The sequence below is a fragment of the Artibeus jamaicensis genome, unplaced genomic scaffold, assembly GCF_021234435.1.
Source record: "Artibeus jamaicensis isolate MK-2021 breed Jamaican fruit bat unplaced genomic scaffold, CSHL_Jam_final contig_1346, whole genome shotgun sequence".
Classification (NCBI taxonomy): Eukaryota; Metazoa; Chordata; class Mammalia; order Chiroptera; family Phyllostomidae; genus Artibeus; species Artibeus jamaicensis.
Window position 1 is genome coordinate 163,715 of NW_026521265.1, and position 21,409 is coordinate 185,123.

Consider the following 21,409-nt stretch of genomic DNA (forward strand, 5'->3'; position numbering starts at 1 on the left):
ATTATAGTCAGTCATATTAGTATTGTTGCTACACTGGTTTTTACTTCAAAACAGTTGTTTTTTTCCTTCTTCAGTTTCCATCTTGTACTTTAACAATTTAATTTCCATCTCCTTTTACTGCCTTGTAATGTCTCCTGTGAAAATGTTTTTCTGCTGCAATATGGTCTAAATAACCTCTAGTAATAAAAAAATTACAGTCCAATGAACAAAATATGTTTCTAAATTTTATCAGGACAAATTTTAAATACTGATCAAGATAACTTTGCTAAAATATTTTTATTTACTCTCCAGAAACATTATCTTGTTAATTATTAAAACTCCAAAATTTTACTGTTTTACCAGTTGACCTTCCCTACATAAAACCTGGAGGGACCTTAAATGATAAATTATAAAAATATCCAATAACCACCTATAGAAAAATGAATGAATAAACATATCTGTATTAAAAATGTAAAATATGTGAAATAAGTATTTTACCATTTCCTGTATTCTAATAACTACCAAATGCAACAAACAAACTATATATTATATTCATGCTGAGTTTGTCAGATAGGATGGTTCGGGCTTCACTAATTTATTCACTCACTGACTCTCTTTTCACTGAATATTCATTATAACCAAAGTCATATTAGTATGTCAACTGCTCATGGCACTGCAGGAGGCATGGAATCCATAGAATTTCAGTTATAAAGATAGTACATTTGTTAATTCAACAAATAATTCATACAAATACTCATATTTGTATGAATATTTTGCATATATTGATGCAAAATATACCTAAGTAGAAAAGATGTAATAGATTTTGTCCTCAAGAAAAATACAATCAACTTGAAAGCAACAGTAGTATGTACACTGTAAGACTCTATATACAATTATGCTGCAACAATGAACATTTGTGTCCAGATACACAAAAACACTGTAGAAAATAAAATCTTTTTGTTTCATTTGAAGTAAGATCTTTAAAGGGTACTCACCACGATGGGTTCTAAGCATTTTATAAAAACAATTAGGTATATAAAGATGAAGCACAAAAATTTCTAAAGAGAATCGATATGATTCTTTATTCTATATGTTGAATAAAGATATTTCAGAAATTGATATATTTCCATTTCTTATGCCATAAAAAGCTATTAGAAAGGTCTTTAAGTTACATGTATAAAGGACCCATTGGCAAAGACAATGAGGCAGGTACTGGAAACGGACTGATGTGGGAGGTGGGGGTGTGTACGTTGGGAGAGAATAATAGGGAAAAATTGGGACAAACTGTAATTGAACCATAAAAAATACTAATAAATGAAACTGTGAGTATAAATAGAAAAACAAGATGGACTTCCGTCAAGATGGAGGTTTAGGTGGATGTGCCTTGCCCCCTCACACAACCAAGTTTAGGGACAACTAAATATTAGCATCAGAAAACACAACCAGAACACAGAAAACTGAACTTTTCGGAAGTCCGCTAACAACAAATTCTTCGGCCCGACCGGTAAGGGGCGAAACCGGCGTCGGGTGAGGAGTTATAAAGAAGAGCTCGATCGACCCGGGCGCGGAATCCAGACGCGCGAATCCAGTCGCACGGGTTCCAAACCCAGGATTGGACCTAGTGAGCGACCGAGCGGCCCACCGGGTGAGCGACTACGGAGGAGTCAGTGGGGAGGCGGTGGCAGCGAGTTGACTGTGGTTGCCCGGTTACGCGGGTGAGGGAGTGAGCGGTCTGACCGGCGGCGGCGCCATTTTCCCCGCTCTGACCACGCCCCCACATACAGCGTCACAACCCAGCGACCTGGGACTCCAAGGCGCCGCTTCTCTCACTTAAAGGGCCAGAACAGACCAAAAATGTCGCAGGGGGACCTCAAAGCCCCGGAGATAAATCTAAGTGACAAGAAATAGCAAAACTCTCAGACGCACAGTTTAAAACACTGGTCATCAGCTTCCTCACAGATCTGGTGGACTATAGCCACAAATTAGAGAAACATATGAAGGCTAAATTAAGGGAAATGAATGGAATTCCACAGGAAACCCATAGAGATGAAAAGGAAACTGGGACTCAAATCAATGGAGTGGACCAGAAGAAAGCAAATAATGGCCAAACAGAAAAGAGTCACGGAGCAAGAATTCAAAGAAATGAGGAAAGTCTTAGGAACCTCCAGGACATCTTTAAACGCTCCAATATCCGAATTATAGGGGTACCAGAAGGGGGAAAGACACAACCACCAGTGGAAAAACTATTTGAACAAATAATAAAAAGAAAATTTCCCCAATCTGGCAAAGGAAACAGACTTCCAAGAAATCCAAGAAGCCCAGAGAGTACCAAAAAAGTTGGACTCAAGAAGAAACACACCAAGGCATATCATAATTACATTAGCCAAAATTAAAACGAAGGAGAGAATCCTGGAAGCAGCAAGAGGTAAGGGGACAATCACCTACAAAGGAGTCCCCATCAGGCTGTCAGCAGATTTCTCAAAAGAGACCTTACAGGCAAGAAGGAGCTGGAAAGAAATATTCCAAGTCATGAAATCTAAAGACCTACAACCAAGACTGCTCTACCCAGCAAAACTTTCATTTAGAACGGAAGGACAGATAAGGTGCTTCTCAGATAAGACCAAATTCAAGGAGTTCATCATCACCAAGCCCTTATTATATGAAATGTTAAAGGGACTTATCTAAGAAAAAGAAGTTAAAGAAACATGAACAGTGAAAGGACAGCAAACTCACAGTTATTAACAACCACACCTAAAACGAAAGCAAACTAAAAGGACAGCTAGATCAGGAGTGGAAACATAGAAATGAAGATCTCAAGGAGGGTTAGCAACAGGGGAGTGGGAGGAGGAGATGGGGAGAGAAGGTACAGAAAACCAGTAGCATAGACAGTAGATAGAAAATAGATGGGGGGGGGCAAGAATAGTATGGGAAATATACAACCTAAAGGACTTGAGACACATGGACATAAGCTAAAGGGGGGGTAATGGTGGGGTGGGGGGGCAGGGTGGAGGGGAATGAAGGGGGGAATAGAACAACTGTAACAGCATAAACAATTCAAAAAAAATAAATAAATTTATTTAAAAAAAAAGAAAAACAAAACATTGACTCAACAGCTTCTCCATTTTCTCTATTATGTATAAATCAAATCAGGCCATAATTTCTCTACCCAGACTTTACCTATCAATTGGGAGGAAGGATGAAGGGTATTCTTCTCAACCAACAGAATCCTCCCCAATTGGTTTTTAAATTATAAACATTAACAAAAGTAGTTTTCCAACAATAAGAGAATACCTGGAAAACTGGTATTTCTAGATAAATTTATCTTTAAAAATCTGTACTTTAGTTGATACTAAAATATTTAAATTGATTCTAAAGAACTAATACACCCGTAAGTTGGTAATTTAGGCTAACCAAGTTATTTAAACTAGGAGATAGATGATAGGATCAACTAACAAACTGAAAACCTATTATTGTAGAGAACATGTTTAAAAATGGTTGTTAGAAAGCTCAGACACCTATGGGATTTACTAATGAAACTATTATGACATTTATTATTTAAACAAAATTCTAATTATGTCCTAACTGATATAAAATTAAACACAATCAAGAAAGCCAGTATCCCATAAGGAACAGTGAACGCCATATAAAACCTCTAATTTTACATTTCTAATCGATATGAAATCTATAGTTGTTTATTTCAAGGCATTAAAATAATGTAATTCCAAATCTAGGAGCAAATTGATTTTTAAAACTATAATAATTATTTTGAAGGAAAAGCAGACATCATTCTGAAAGAAAAACAGTAAATACAGATTTAACTATATAATAAGAACAAACTTTTTTCCAGCTGAAATCCTTGCAAGTTTCAGGGGTAATTCCCCTAAGGTATGTAACAGCCTAATCACATCTTCATAATTTTTTAATCTTTCTCATCAGTACTACATTCTTATATAGGAATAACTCTTTACTTTGTATCATTTCACTTTTCATATTTATGGCTCATCTTACAGGATCCAACTAAAACAACAATGCTCATAGTCTTACACAATTTATCTTAATTTTATATTATGTCATGAAAGTATCACTCTGATGTAATAAGAAAAGACAACCTTCAAGAATACTTTTGATAATCACTGTACCCAAGACTTACAGGAAATCATAAGGTAGTCCTCACAGTTGCTTTTATCATCATCATGGTGGTCCACAGGGATCCCGCTGGCATCTATGACTGCTTCAGAGGCACAATCTGCTACCAATACTTCTTCTGAAACTACATCAGTTGTCAGAGGATCAGTCACGATTTCTGCTTCTACTACATTATCATGAACGTGTTCAATATGTCCAATGTCAGACACATGTACAGATTCACTTGTCAAGACGTGTTCTGGCACAGACATTGAGGCTGAAGTAATGTCGGAAGCTAAAACATCATCTGGGACTGTGCAATGTGCTAAAGAAACTTCTTCGGTTACATCTGAATAAAGCACTTGCTCAGGAATGATGACACTGTCAGATATATCTGCTTCTTCTAAGATATCTGAGCACTGGACATCCTCAATAACAACATCCTCAATAACATCTTGAATTACAACTGAGTCTGGGTCATCAGGAACAAAGTTATGTACAGTTATATCTGAATCCACAACATCTGAAACAAAAACAGTTTCTTGAACTTCCACAACAATCTGATCACCATCCATGTGTGTAGCATCAGTTCCTTAAAAAAACAAAAATTAAAATGACAAATTTCAGGTAGGTACACATGACTATCTAAAAGGATGTAAATGTTGTTTAGTTTGTACCAGGAAAATGAGCTACATCCTAAGTTTTCTCAAGCATTAAAATAGAATAAAAGAAAATGGTCTATTTTTAATTCTAAAAGAAAACAGAAATTTTGAACACAGTAACTATGTTTTACTCAATCCTAATCAATTATGAAGTAAAGAAATACCAGAAAATCAATAAATGTGGGAGAGTTAAAGACAATTATTCATGAAAAATTTTTATTAGAACATCTACATAAAAACTTCCCAACTACATAAAATGTTAAGAAATGATAAAGAGTAATCAAATAATGCAAATTCAAGCTCTTAAACAATTTTCCTTCATATCTGATTTCCTTCTTACCCCAACTCCTTCAACACATCAGTTTTTTCTTTTTATCATTCTTGGATTTCTTTTTTTCTTTTTTCTTTCAGCTTTTATATATAATTTTACCACTCCATCTGTACTATATCCTTTATCAATGACTGAATACTTAGAAATTACCCTCTGACTTTAGGATATAAAATTACTGAGTCGTAAATATGACAGAAAATGTAAAAGTTACTACCAGAATTGGGATATAAAAGGATTGAGACATAAATTAAACAAAGATAGAAAGCCACAATAAAGGAGGAAAAGAGAAAAGGCAAATGGTTAGGACCTTTATGGATAAACAATAAAAGCACAGCTCCTAAAAAGTGGTGAAAGATGAGGTCGGCTGGAGCAGAGCCTGCCCCGGCCTCACCAAGTAGAATACTATGCTCTCTTTTCAGCCTCTTCCCATTCCCCAAAACTCCAATTCTCCAACCAGTTATCCCAGAATATTAAAAACCCTTCTCTAGTCCGCTCTTCAGTTAGGAATGAAGGTAGGGGAGAATAAATAGGAGCCAAATGAGATTAAATGAGTTCCCCAAGATTACACAGTTCTTTTGCACAGCATATGGCACTTAAATACTACTTTTAATGAATGTCGTAAATGGAAACCAAAATCGGATATCCTAAGAAAAAACAAAAATAAAACAAATCAGGGATCTTGGTTACAGATGATTAGTGCTCCTGGTGGAGACTCAGAGTAGCTGAGTTTAAACAGGTACTTAACTCAATAACTGTGTCAATGGCCAGGCAATTAGAGAAACGTGGTTCTTCAATAGACAAAAGCTACCAATAAGGGCCAAAAAAATAATGAAAGGTGTTTATTATTTTTAAAGTTAGTTAGTAGCCACTTAAATTACATATAGAATAATGAGAATGTTTTCTTTCATTTCTACAGAACTACAAAATGCTTTAAAACCATTTGTCTTCAATAATTCACATCAAGAAATAGACCCTTTTGCCCTGGCCCAGGTAGCTCAGTTGGTATGCCAGGATTTCAGGGTTGCAGATTCAATTCATAGTCAGGGCACATACAAAAACCAATGAATGCCTAAGTGAGTGGAACAACAATGTTTCTTTTTCCTTTCTCTTCTATAAAAAAAATCAATATGTAATTTTTTAAAGAAATAAATCATTTATAAGGGGAAAAAGGGGGAGGGATTTGGAGGAACAAATAGGAAGGACACAGGGACGAGAACTAAGGGGGGTGGAGGAGGGAGGGGGGAGCAAGGGGCGGGGGAGGCTGGGATGGGAAAAATAGACAAAAAACTGTACTTGAAAAATAACTAAATAAAATTTAAAAAAAAAGAAATAAATCATTTAAATCTCCATTTTAAACATGTGGAAGCCTTTAGTGGCAAGAGAGTGGGTTAAAAAATCTAAATCAGACAAGGGTTTAGACGGTTATTCATTTTGTAAGCTTGGGCAAGTCATTTAACCTCTGAGTTTGTTCCCTGGTCAGTTAAGTGAGGACAGTAATATCTGCCATGCATATCTCACAGGACTGTTGTGATGATCAAACTGAAGGAAATGTGTGGGAAGGGTTCTGAAAAACTGTAATGAGAGGTTTCAGTATTATTAGGACATTTGAAAATGGAGGCATTGGCAGATTAAGTGACTTGCTCAAAGATGAATATACACCAAAAGTGTTAAAATGAGGGCTAAAATGCAAAAGCTTAGCCCACTCAGCCTATGACCTAAGCTTACTTGTGGCAAGATTAAGCTCGTTAGTACTTTGAATTTCTTTCCAAAGCATTTACAGTCTGTCTTTAAAGCACATTACTCACAATGCTCAAGTGAAGACAGATTTACAACTTTTGCATTTTACCTTAGCAAACGTGAGCCAGTAAGACTATCCTCCCACATACACCAACACACTCACTCACACAGGATTTAGGAAGCATACTGCTAATCTTCATCTTTCTTGGTAAGTATATATATTCCAATTTGATCACATAAAACTCAGTGAATAAAATCACTAAAATGTTTACTTGTAAGAGTATCTATAAAATAATAAACCAATTCTATACAAAATACAGTACAATCATTTTACAGTATTATGTAGAATCATGAAATTATGAATACTTTTTTCCATTCTTAGTTTATAAATACAATTTTCCTTAAGCAGTTGAGGGGGCTAAGGGTAGATCCCATTTGCATGATGCAGAAGGCTCACTTTGGGAAGCCTTTTGAGAAACAAGTTTGTAAAAGTAGAGGACCTTGAGTTTATACTCTATCTCCTGGCAGTGGAGAATAGAGAAATGACATGATCCGTGTATAATTTTAGGATGAGAATTTCCTGATACGATAGATCAAAAAATTAACCAAGATGAAAATAGCTGAATATTACAGCTTAATAATGAGTTAATAGTGCCTCTGCAAGTAATAGGAACCCACGTGAAGAGCTCTATGAAAAGCAGAATCCCTAGCCAACCCATTTCATCATATCTACCATGAAAGATATCCATGCCCTAATCAATGGAACTGTGAATATCTCACATTATGATTTATGCCATGAGGATTTTGCAGATATCGGTAAGTTGTATAAACCTTAAGAGAGTTTCATCTTAAAAAAAAAAGAACATACTTCTAAGTTTGAGGAGACTCAATTCACTACTGCTTAAAGGGGCACTATGAATAGCATGAGAATGAATACAAACAGCTGCTATGAACAATGACCAGAAATGCAGCCAACAACCAGGAAAAAAATGGGGAGCTTGGCCTTAACTGAATGAATTCAGCAACTACTTGAATTGGCAGAAGTCAGATTAATGGCTCAAGTCCCAGAAAAACAACATCCTGCTAACATCTTGAATTTAGCCATTTAAATTCAAGGGGAATAGCCCAGATAGTTTTTTGATCTAAAAAAAATGATTCAAAGTTCTAGGGAAGATGGAGGCTTCGGTAGAAACCCTTCACTTCCTCACACAACCCAAAAGATAAGCAATCTAGAAACAATAAACAACCCGAAGTGCCAGAAAGCCAAACTGCACAAAACTCTGGCAACCAAGGAGTTAAATAAACATTTACCAGACCAGTAGGAGGGACAAAAGGGGCAGCTGGGTGGGCTGAGTGGGACAGAGGACAGGACACATGGCAAAGCAAGGTAGAGGACTATGTACTGGCAAGGTGGGAGATGGCTGAAAGGAAAACTAACCACGAGTTAGCTGCAAACTACAGCAGAAGAGTTGTATGGCAGAAGAAACTCCCAGTCTCACACAACAGAGTTTGTTGGAAAGTGGGGCAAGGACCCAGAAAGCCACATTGTTCCCTCTCTGAACCCTCACTCACAAACAGTACCACAACCCAGCAAAGAGGACCACCTCAATGGAGTGAACCCTTAAGGCCCCACCTCCCCACAACATAACAGGTGCATAACAAAGCAACATGGCCCAAATGAAGTAATATATCAAAACTTCAGAGAAAGAGCTAAGCAAAAAGAAGACAGCCAACCAACCTATCAGAGATGCAGAGTTCAAAACACTTGTAGTCCGGATGCTCACAGAACTGACTGAGCTCAGTTGCAAAATGAAGGAACTAATGAAGGTTACACAAAGTAAAATAAAGCAAAATATACAAGGAACCAACAATGAAGAGAAAAAAGCTGGGACTCAAATCAATGATCTAGAATAAAAGGAAAAAATAAATATATAACTGGAACAGAATGAAGAAACAGCAATTCAAAAAAATAAAGAGAGGCTTAGGAACCTCTGAGACAACTTTAAATGTTCTAGTATCTGAATCATAGGGGTGCCAGAACACAAGGGCAAGAAATTCAAAATTTATTTGAGCAAACAATAAAGGAAAAATTCCCCAATCGGGCAAAGGAAAAAGACTTTCAAGAACTTCAGGAAGTTCGGAGTCCCAAGGAAACTGGACCCAAAGAGGAACACACATAGGCACATCATCATTAACTTAGCCAAGATTAAATATAAAAAAAAATCTTAAAAGCAGCAAGAGAAAAGGAAACAGTTACCTACAAATGAGTGCACATAAGACTGTCAGCGGATTTCTCCAAAGAGACCTTACAGGAAAGAAGGGGCTGGAAAGAAGTATTCCAAGTCATTAAATCCAAAGACCTACATCCAAGATTGATCTATCCAGCAAAGCTTTCATTTAGAATAGGAGGGCAGATAAAGTGCTTCCCAGATAAGATCAAGTTAACGGAGTTATTCATCACCAAGGCATTATAAGGGGACTTAGCTTAGAAGAAGAAATAGAAGAAGATCAGAAACTATGAACAGTAAAAAATGACAACAAACTCAAACTATCTATAACTAAACCCTAAAAGAAACGAAAAGAAAAACTAAGCAAACAACAAGAGGAAGAACAGAATCAGAGAAATGGACATCACGTGGAGGGTTATCAGTGGGGAGGGGAATGAGGGGGAATGTGAAGGGAATAGAAGCATAGTTGGTAGGCATAATATAGATAGGGAGATATTAAGAATAATACAGGAAACAGAGAAGTCAAGGTACTTATATGTACTACCCATGGACATGAACTAAGGTGAGGAAGGACAGAGGGTTGGTGGGTGCAATGCAGAGGAGGAGTGGAGAGGGGGCAAACTGTGATAGCATAATCAATAAAATATACTTTAAAGAACTGACACAAGGAATTCTGCTGTTTTAAACTAAGACTGTTTAATTTCTGGTGCAGTAATAGAAATGAACACAGATTCCACACCAAAGAGTGCTGACACACATCAATAGTCTAATACAATAGACCACTAGGAGAAATACCATATGGATATTTACAACTCAATGCCGGTGAGAACTCAGAGAAAATGACCAGGGTAGAGAAATTATACAAGGAGTTAATACAATATCTAATTGTCATGTAAAGACAATTAAAAGAGACCTTGTCTTTAAGAAGACTGCTAGTCAGGACAAAAACAAGCTAGAAACATGTTCCTATAAACTGAAAAAAACAATATCCTTGTTAGGTTGCAGCAGATGTCATAACTATCTTGCAGTTACGTGGAAGACATCAATTACAACAATGAACTAGGATATTTAGCTCAGGAGATTTTAGTACAATGTTGAAGATGTGGCCTGCTTTCTTCTTGCCACATAAGTAAAATTTAAGGAAAGAGAAGTTATTCTGTAGGAACAACTTATTAAAAAACATAGCAGGGCTGAATGGGGAAGTTCTCTGCCATCACAGATGGCAGCAAGAGAAAAACAGTTAAAATTAGAAAGATTTACTCTCAGGAAAGCAAGTTCTAGGGAAAAAGCAATATATGACTTCATAATTCTTCCCTGATATCCAAATAATCAAAATAAAACATCCTTTGAGGCCACTACAGTACATGCCTCAGACAATCAAATTTGGGTGTTTCAAAGGAGTTTAATAGGAATATTGTCCCTTAGACATCTAGGTAGAAGTCAAAAAGAGATGTGATTATCTGAGAAAACTATTTAAAAAGTTTCTAACAAAGTAAATTCCCATGACATACACAGAAAATGCACAAAATTCTCTAGAAACTTAAATTGTCAGAATTAATGTTACCTGGATAGAAAGTGACAAAGAAAGTACAATATAAATGAGACTGCTGAACTCCCAAATTATAAGTGCAGGAAGCAGACTGATAAAAAATGCAGAGCTATAAATACTCACCATCAAAGATGAGGAACACCATGGACCATAAAAGAATATTCTCACGACTGAAACAAAATGGAATGGCTTTATCTTAAATAATGACTACATTTAACCTTCCTTTCACCCTGTTTGAACCAGAATATTCAGAATTCCCTACGATTTTTGTTGACAGCGATTATACTTAATTAACTAAATACCAGACTATTTAAAGCATACAATTTAGATAACATTTGGAATTTCTCAACTGCTTAATTTCGGATAACAATTTTAGATGTTAAATCTGAAAATAGATTTTAATTTTGGGAAGAAGATACATTTTTGGGGCACCAGGTGCAGACAATGGTAGACACAACGGTCCTTCAAGGACAGCCAAATCCTAATTCCTAGACCTTTTAAATATGTTATGTAATATGATAAAAGAAACCCTGTAGATCTAAATAAGGTATGGATGCAAGATAGGTAAATTATCTTGACTGGGTTTCTGGTGGCAGTCAAAAAGATATGATGGACTGGAAGGCCCAAAATATTTGAAGGATGAGAGGGACTCAACTCATTTTTGTCACAGAAGAAATATGGGCAGTCTCTAGAATCAAAAAATAGCACTTGCTAATAGTCTGTAAGGAAACAAGAATCTCTATCTTAAAATCACAGGAATAAGATAACTTCTGGCCAAGATGGAGGGGTGGGTGGAAACACTGCCTCCTCGCACAATCAGGTTTAAAGGCAACAAAGTTTTAGTAACAAAAATGCAACCAAAACACAGAAAATTGAACTGTACAAAAGTCCAACAACAAACCATTCAGCCAGACCGGTAAGAGGGGCGGAGTCAGTGGAGGGTGGAGTCAGTGGTTGGCGGAGTGGGGTTGGGCAGGAAAAATAGGCCAGACTAACTCAGGAGCACAGGCAGCGGTTGGCAGATCCCAGGCATGGGGTGGCAACAAGCAGACCCAGTGAGGGCGCAAGGCGGCTGGCTGACCATGGTCACACATTAGCGTGCAGATAAACCAGGCGAAGGTGCGAGCAGTGAGACAAACCACCCCCAGCAATGAGAAGTAAAGCCCAAAAGCACCAACTGAAAAACCTTTCGGGGTCTAGGTGCCAGGAGAAGCTCCCAGGCTCACGGAGAATTTGTTGGAGAGGCCCACAGGGTCCTGGAGGGTGCATAGGCCCGCACACCAGGGAGCCTGCTCCAGGGGGGCCAGGATTGCTTGCAGGAAGCAGCAGAGGGGACCGAAATCTGAGAGAGTGGAACAAACGCCTTTGCCTCTCTCTGACCCCACCCCCACATACAGCTACTCGGTCGCCCCACCGTTGTGAACACCTAAGGCTCTGCCCCCATACATAACTGGCGCAAACAGACCAAAACATTATGGCTCAAACAGAAGAACAAATCAAAGCCCCAAAGCCAATACTTTTATGTGACCAAGAGATAGCCAGCCTATCAGATGCACAGTTCAAAACACTGGTGATCAGGATGCTCACAGAACTGGTTGATTTTAGTCACAAATTAGAGGAAAAAATGAAGGCTACACTAATTGAAATGAAGGGAAATGCACAGGAAACCAAAAGTAATAGAAAAGAAACTGGGACTCAAATCAAATTAGTAGACCAGAAAAAGGAAAAAAAATGACCCAACAGAAAAGGATGAAGAAACAATTCAAAAAAATAAGGAGAGGCTTAGGAACCTCCAGGACATCTTTAAACACTCCAATATCCGAATTATAGGGGTACCAGAAGGGGAAGAGGACTAGCCACGAGTGGAAAACTTATTTGAACAAATAGTAAAGGAAAACTCCCCCAATCTGGCAAAGAAAATAGACTTCCAGGAAATCCAGGAAGCTCAAAGTAGTTGGACCCAAGAAGGAACACACCAAGGCACATCATAATTACATTAGCCAGGATTAAAATGAAGGAGAGAATCCTAGAAGCAGCAAGAAATAAGGGGATAGTCACCTACAAAGGAGTTCCCATCAGACTGTCAGCTGATTTCTCAAAAGAGACCTTACAGACAGGAAAGGGCTGGAAAGAAGTATTCCAAGTCATGAAATCCAAAGACCTACAACCAAGATTGCTCTATCCAGCAAAGTTTTCATTTAGAATGAAAGGACAGATAAAGTGCTTCTCAGATAAGGTTAAGTTCAAGGAGTTCATCATCACTAAGCCCTTATTATATGAAATGTTAAAGGTAAGACCTAAGAAAAAGAAGATAAAAAAGATGAACAGTGAAAGGACAGCAAACTCACAGTTATTAAGAACCACACCTAAAACAAAAGCAAACTAAGAGGACAGCTAGATCAGGAGCGGAGCCACAGAAATGGAGATCACATGGAGGGTTAGCAACAGAGAGTGGGAGGAGGAGAAGGGGGGAGAAGGTACAGAAAATAAGTAGCATAGACAGTAGATAGAAAATAGAAGGGGGGGCAAGAATAGCATGGGAAATATAGAATCTAAAGAACTTGCGATACATGGACATAAACTAAAGGAGGGGGTCGGGGAGGGGGTGTGCAGGGTGGAGGGGAATGAAGAAGGGGAAATAGGACAACTTATTGGCATAATCAATAAAATATATATATTTTAAAAACACAAGGAATTAAATTTGGCCAAAAGTCTGAATGTCTTAAAATAGGATTCTCCCTCAGAGAAACTAGAAAGAAATGCAGCTGTCAACATCTTGATCCTGACTTGCTGAAACTATAAACACAGAATACAGGTGAAACCACACTACATCTGGACTTCTGACCTACAAAACTAAACAAACTGGTGTTGTTTTTGGTTACTAAAATTGTGGCAATTTATTATGGCAACAATAGTAAACTTATACAAGCAGAACTGAACAAGAAACACTTTCAAAGTGTTCTATGAATATTCTCTGTTCTCTGGACTTAGTAGTGTAACTGCAAAATATGAGAAGTACTGGAAATAACAATCAAGACTCTGATGTTGATGGTGTTACTAATCTAAGTAAGAGATTTTAACAAGGTAACAAGACACTTAAGTATGAATCAATATAATACCTAGCAATTCATCATATTGACAAGCAACTCCATATTTGGCAGATGGAAAGCAGAACCCCCCCCCAAAAATAGATATACCTATTCCTTCAAACAATGTGTTTGGTTCTTGTGGATGCAATTCAAGTTCATCTTCATCCATGGTCTCTGATTCTCATTAGTCACAGCTCCTAAACTAGGGAATAAAGTATAGCAGACATTAACTTTCTTATGTCACATATTTAAAATGTGATATTTACATTTCTAGAATTCTCAAATTTCTTGGTATACCAGAAACCTATCAAAAAGAACATACTGATTTCCAGTAACATACAGACAGCTATCTCATAGAGCAGTTAAAACAAGAAAGTTGACAATGGTATCATTTTAATTAGTATCACAATATGACATAAAATTCACAAATTTTATGTGGATTTTATGATATTTTATGAAAGTATGTATTTTAGTAATTTACATACATAAATTTATATTACCATCATTCAGATTAAGATAAAGAACATTTCTTGCACCCCAAAAGACTCCCACAGCCTCTCTTGTCTTCTCTCCATCAGTGGTCCAATTACTCTCAAGTTCAACTTCAACACCTTTTGTAGGTTATTGAAAAAATTTCACTAAGACTTTATTACATGGTAAATTTTAATGTAATCTGCAATCTTCCTACCAACAAATTACAAAATAGTCAAAATTCAAAATTCGTAACAATGGTAAACACTCCTGAGATTTCTGCATAGCTTATAATAACCTATCTTAACTGAACTTTGGACTCTAGAAATAATTCTCAAAGTACATTTATATTCTCTTGTCACAGCTGAATTGTTACCAGCTATAAACAGGTAAAATGGACACTCATTTTTGAACACAACAAAATCAAAATTCTAGCTATAAGATATCTGAAACCTTAGGTAAGACTTGCAAATATTCTTTCCCTCCCCTGGTGAATAAAAAATTAAGAGATGAACATGAAAGCTGAAGTCTATTCACCAAATTTGGCTAAGGTTAGCAGGAGAAATTCAGTTAAAATAAAGTTAAAGTCCAAAAAATACAATTGCTCTATTAAATGCCTACAAAGCAAGTGAGTAGATAGAGAAATCAGAAAGGGGCCTTTTCTGTAGCCAGTTTATCTCTTTTTAACTCACCTCTAATAGTGCTATTAGATATAGCTTCTTTTTATTTATTTATTTATTTATTTATTTTTTCTATAAAATTGATTATGCTGTTACAGTTGTTCTATTCCCCCCTTCATTCCCCTCCACCCTGCCCCCCATCCCCACCATTACCCCCCTTTAGTTTATGTCCATGTGTCTCAAGTCCTTTAGATTCTATATTTCCCATGCTATTCTTGCCCCCCCATCTATTTTCTACCTACTGTCTATGCTACTTATTTTCTGTACCTTCTCCCCCCATCTCCTCCTCCCACTCCCCTGTTGCTAACCCTCCTTGAGATCTTCATTTCTATATTTCCACTCCTGATCTAGCTGTTCTTTTAGTTTGCTTTTGTTTTAGGTGTGGTTGTTAATAACTGTGAGCTTGTTGTTCTTTCACTGTTCATGTTTCTTTAACTTCTTTTCCTTAGATAAGTCCCTTTAACATTTCATATAATAAGGGCTTGGTGATGATGAACTCCTTGAATTTGGTCTTATCTGAGAAGCACCTTATCTGTCCTTCCATTCTAAATGAAAGTTTTGCTGGATAGAGCAATCTTGGTTGTAGGTCTTTAGATTTCATGACTTGGAATATTTCTTTCCAGCCCCTTCTTGCCTGTAAGGTCTCTTTTGAGAAATCTGCTGACAGTCTGATGGGGACTCCTTTGTAGGTGATTGTCCCCTTATGTCTTGCTGCTTCTAGGATTCTCTCCTTCATTTTAATTTTGGCTAATGTAATTATGATATGCCTTGGTGTGTTTCTTCTTGAGTCCAACTTTTTTGGTACTCTCTGGGCTTCTTGGATTTCTTGGAAGTCTGTTTCCTTTGCCAGATTGGGGGAAATTTTCTTTTATTATTTGTTCAAATAATTTTTCCACTGGTGGTTGTGTCTTTCCCCCCTTCTGGTACCCCTATAATTCGGATATTGGAGCGTTTAAAGATGTCCTGGAGGTTCCTAAGACTTTCCTCATTTCTTTGAATTCTTGCTCCGTGACTCTTTTCTGTTTGGCCATTATTTGCTTTCTTCTGGTCCACTCCATTGATTTGAGTCCCAGTTTCCTTTTCATCTCTATGGGTTTCCTGTGGAATTCCATTCATTTCCCTTAATTTAGCCTTCATATGTTTCTCTAATTTGTGGCTATAATCAACCAGATCTGTGAGGAAGCTGATGACCAGTGTTTTAAACTGTGCGTCTGAGAGTTTTGCTATTTCTTCGTCACTTAGATTTATCTCTGGGGCTTTGAGGTCTTCCCACGACATTTTTGGTCTGTTCTGGCCCTTTAAATGTGAGAAGCGGCGCCTTGGACTCCCAGGTCGCTGGGTTGTGACTCTGCATGTGGGGGTGTGATCAGAGCACGGAAATGGCGGCGCCCTCTACTGCCGCAAGCCTCGGGACCGCCGGCCCCGGTCCAATCGCCCACTCCCTCGCCCGTCCGCTCGCCCACAGACAGGCAACCACAGTCAACATGAAGCACCGCCTCCCCACTGTCTCCTCCGCAGTCGCTCACCCGGTGGGTCGCTCGGTCGCTCACCAGGTCCAATCCTGCATCTGGAACGCGCGAGTCCGGATTCGCGCGTCTGGATTCCGCGCCCAGGTCCGACAGAGCCCTCCTTTGCAACTCCTCACCAGACGCTGGTTTCGCCTCTTACCGGTCGGGCTGAAGAATTTGTTGTTAGCGGACTTCCGAAAAGTTCAGTTTTCCATGTTCTGGTGGTGTTTTCTGATGCTAATATTTAGTTGTCCCTAAACTTGGTTGTGTGAGAAGGCACGGCACATCCACCTATACCTCCATCTTGGCGGAAGTCTAGATATAGCTTCTTAATTTATCATTATTGGGACTTCCGCCAAGATGGAGGCGCATGAGAATACATAGTGCCTTCTCACACAACCAAGTTTAAAAATAACAAAGTTTTAGCAACAAAAACACAGCCAACCCACAGAAAAGTAACTATATGGAAGTCTGACAACAATGACCTCTTCAGCCAAACCGCTAAGAGGGGCAGAGGTAGCAGCAGAGTGGGATCGGGCAGGAAAGATCCACTGGACCAACCTGGGCATGCAACCCAGGAGTACAAGCAGCCGTGGGCAAATCCCAAGTGTGGAGTAGCAACCGGTGGACCCACTGAGGGCGAACCACGGTCACACATTCTCACGCAGATAAACCAGCAAAGGAGGGAGCAGTGAGACAAGACTGCACAGGCCCCAGCGGCGGGAAGCAGCAGAGGGCCCCTCTCTGACCATGCTCCCACATCCAGCGTCTCAACCCAGAGACTGAGTTGCCCAGCCTTGGTGAACACGTAAGGCTCCACTCCTCATTCTGTAACAGGCACGAACAGATCAAAACAGGCTCAAGAACAACTCAGAGCCCCAGAGCCAATAAATCTAAGCAATGAAGAAATAGCCAAACTTTCAGATGCACAGGTGAAAACACTGGTGATCAGGATGCTCACAGAACTGGAGGATTATAGCCACAAATTAGACAAATATATGAAGGCGAAACTAATTGAAATGAATGGAATTGCACAGGACACCAATAGCAATGAAAAGGAAACTGGGACTCAAATCAATGGAGTGGACCAGAAGAAAGCAAATAATGGCCAAACGGAAAAGAGTCAAGAAGCAAGAATTCAAAGAAATGAGGAGAGTCTTAGGAACCTCCAGGACATCTTTAAACGCTCCAACATCCGAATTATAGGGGTACCAGAAGGGGAAGAGGAACAGCCACAAGTGGAAAACTTATTTGAACAACTAATAAAGGAGAACGTCCCCAATCTGGCAAGGGAAAAAGACTTCCAGGAAATCCAGGAAGCTCAGAGTCCCAAAGAAGTTGGACCCAAGAAGGAACAGTCCAAGGCACATCATCATTACATTAACCAACATTAAAATGGAGGAGAGAATCCTAGAAGCAGCAAGAGATTAGAGGACAGTCACCTACAAAGGAGTTGCTATCAGACTGTCAGCAGATTTCTCCAGAGACCTTACAGGCAAGAAGGAGCTAGAAAGAAGTATTCCAAGTCATGAAATCCAAATACCCACAACCAAGACTGATCTATCCAGCAAAGATTTCATTTAGAATGGAAGGGCAGATAAAGTGTTTCCCAGATAAGATCAAGTCAAAGAATTTCACCATCAAGTCTTTATTATATAAAATGTTAAATAAGTCTTATCTAAGAAAAAGATCAAAAGTATAAACAGTAAAATGACAACTAACTCAGTTATCAACAACCATACCTAAAACAAAACATACAACTAAAACAGGAACAGAATCAGAGAAATAGAGATCACATGAAGAATTATCAGCGAATCAGTATAGGGTGGAGGGGGGGGAAGGTACAGAGAATAAGGAGCATAAATGGTAGCAGAACAAAGACAGGGGGAGGTTAAGAATAGTATACAAAATGCAGAAGCCAAAGAACTTATATGTATGATGCATGAACATAAACTAAAATGGGGGAATGTGGGTGGGTATGGGTATACATGGCATAGGAAGGAGGGGAATGTAATAGTACAATCAATAAAATAAACATTTTTTAAGAAACAAGCAACAGATTGAAGAGATACTTCTCTTAGAAAGACACAGTCCATATGTGCACTTAAAATGCTCAACACCACTAGCCAATAAAGAGATACAAATTAAAACCACAAAGAGATACTACCCCACACCAGCAGAATGACCATCGCAACAAATCAATAAACACCAAATGCTGGACAGGTTTTAAAGAAAAAGGAACCCTAGTACACTGTTGGTAGTAATGTAGACTGGTGCAGCCACTTTGGAAAACAGTATGAAATTTCCTCAGAAAACTAAAGATAGAACTGCCTTTTGACTCAGAGATACCATTGCTGGGAATCCGCCCTAAGAATTCCAAAACACCAATTCAAAAGAACTTATGCACCACTATGTTCATAGAAGCACTATTCACAATAGTCAATTGCTGTAAACAATCTAAATGCCATTCGGTAAATGAGTGAATCAAAAAACTGTGTTACATTTGCATATCGGACTATGCAGCAGAAAGAACACTCTTCAAAGCAGCATAGATAGAACTGGATAGCATTACAGAAAGTGAAATAAGCCAGGAAGGTGAAAGACAAATGTCACATGACTTCACCCTCAAGTAGAACCTAATCAACAAACATGCAAGGAAAAACCTGGGACAGCCAGAGACATTGAAATTAAGAACAAATGGACAATGATCAGAGGGGGTATGGGAATGGGGCAATGGGGAAAAAAGGAGAAGCAGCAAGCAAAGGAACACAAATATAGGACTCATGGGCGTGAACAATGGCAGAGCAAGTGACTGGGAGTGGTAGGAGATAGAGTAGAGTAGAGTAATGAGGGAAATGGCAGGACAAGTATAACTGAATGACAAAAAAGACATATATAAATACAAAATGTGAGGCTGACAGTAAAAAGTATATGCAAAGTTAATCTATTAAGTCTCATGGTATCCACAAAAACCTACAGTAAATATACACACACAAAAAAGGGAATCAAAGCATAAATAATAGTAATAATAATAATCAGTACCCACCAAAAGCCACGAGAGGGAAAAACACAAAATTACAAAATATACAAGTAACAGTGAATATGTCTTTAGTAAATCTGCATGTATCAATAATTACTCTAAGTAAATGGATTAGATTTTTCCATCAAAAGACTTTGGAAAAATGGGTGATTAAAAAAAGAAACCCAACTACATGCTTCTTCAGGAGATTCAGTTCAGCTGTAAGCACGGATGAAAGACTCAAAATGAAAGAATGGAAAAAGATACTTCTTAAAAGTGGAAACCAAAAACAGAGTAGGTGTACCTATGTATATATTTATCAGACAAAATCAGCAGTAGGCCAAAAATGCTCAACAAACAAATAGGTCATTACATATTGATAAACGATCAAATCAGAAAAGAAATACAAATCACAAATACAATATATAGAGAGAGAGCCAACACTGAACCCAGCACTCAACATTAAACCAGCTAAATATTAAGCAAATGCTAACTAACATGAAGAAACAAAAACACAGTACTAGGGGGCCTCAATACCCTACTTTCAACAATTGAGAGATCATCTAGACTCACATTATGTACAAGGCAACACTGAAATTATAATATTGGTCAGTACAAATAGTTCGGAGTTTTCTCATAAAGTAAAAAATACACTTTACCAATAACACTACTGATTTAGATATTTGGAGTATGTTAGCTATCTCCTGTGTAGCAAAATGTTGATTGTTCTCAATGTTCTGATTTGACCAGGAACAACTTCCACTGGTATACCCAACTGTGGAGTACTATTTAGCAAGCAATCTCTAGCACAATACTTTGCAAACAATTTTTGGCATATTGAATCAATCAAACAGAGCACCTTCTCCACACACACTGCACAGATTCTTTTTTGGCATTTCAGTTATGTTTTTAGCAAGAATATGTTTTTAAAAAGGCCTATTTTCTTCCATCTTCAATGTTAAAATGGCTACACAATATTACACCAATTGGTATAAGTTTCTTTTTTTTTTAAGTTTACACATTTTCTTTTTTTTTAATCCTTTATTTATTCATTTTTAGAGAGGGAAAAGGGAAGGAGTAAGAGAGGGAGAGAAACATCCATGTGTGGTTGCCTCTCATGTGTCCTACTGGGCACCTGGCCTGCAACCCAGGCATGTGCCCTCATTGGGAATCGAACTGGCAACCCTTTTCAAACCACTGAGCTACACTAGCCATTCCAAGTTTCTTTCCTTTTTTTCTTTTTTTTAATGCAGGTGACATGACAGCGGTCTCAATATGATCTAACAAAATTGTTCTGAATGAAGTTAAAGACAACTAAATGCTACTACAGCCATGTAACAGAAAAATATCAAATGAGCCCTGGCTAGTTTGGGTCAGTAGATTCAGCGCAAGACTACCAACCAAAGGGTCGCTGGTTCAATCCCCACTAAGGGCATATGCCTGGGTTGCAGGCCAGATACCCAGCTGGGGATACATGAGACGCAACCACACACTGATGTTTCTCTCCCTCTTTTTTGCCCTCTCTTCCCCTCTTGCTAAAAATAAGTAAATAAAAAACCTTTTAACAAACAAAAGTTTTAGCCAATCCAATACATATTGTTAGACTACATGAACCTAACAGACAAATATAGCATATTTCATCCAATAACTTCAGAGGTCGGAAATCAAGTCTCGGTTAATTTAAGAAGGTACAATCATACCAAGTATCCTTTCTGACAATAATGGTATGAAAAATAAAACATCAATAACAGGAGGAAAGGTGAACACTTAAAATGTGGCAATTATACACATTTGTATAAATGTGACTCCTACAATGGGTCAAACAACCAACTGGTCAAAGAAATCAAATGGAAATTCAAAATATTTTAAAAAGAAGACAAAACAACCTAAAACACTGAAAGTAACAGAAGACAATTTTAAGTTTATAAAAATAAACATCTTTATTAAGAGAAAAAAGAAAGATCTCAAATAAACAACCTTCTCAAGGACCCAAAAAGAAGAACAAACCAAGCCCAAATTTAGCAGAAGGAA

At 38.0% G+C, this 21,409-nt stretch overlaps 1 protein-coding gene across 5 annotated transcripts in view; it reads right to left on the reverse strand.

Moving 5' to 3' along the window:
• Nucleotides 1-21,409, reverse strand: part of LOC128627728 (zinc finger X-chromosomal protein-like) — a 51,493-nt gene that overhangs the window by 15,168 nt on the left and 14,916 nt on the right. For 2 of the 5 annotated variants that reach the window (XM_053667195.1, XM_053667174.1), the window contains exons 2-3: nt 13,809-13,902; nt 4,130-4,696 (exon numbers count right to left, since the gene is read on the reverse strand). The exons of 1 other annotated variant lie outside the window; for it this stretch is intronic. In XM_053667195.1, coding sequence (XP_053523170.1) covers nt 4,130-4,696; nt 13,809-13,869 — 628 coding nt within the window. In that variant the 5' untranslated portion in view covers nt 13,870-13,902. Of the gene's footprint in view, nt 1-4,129; nt 4,697-10,734; nt 10,782-13,808; nt 13,903-21,409 lie in introns of those variants that run through there. 2 more of the 5 variants (XM_053667176.1, XM_053667186.1) reach the window with 2 other exon arrangements.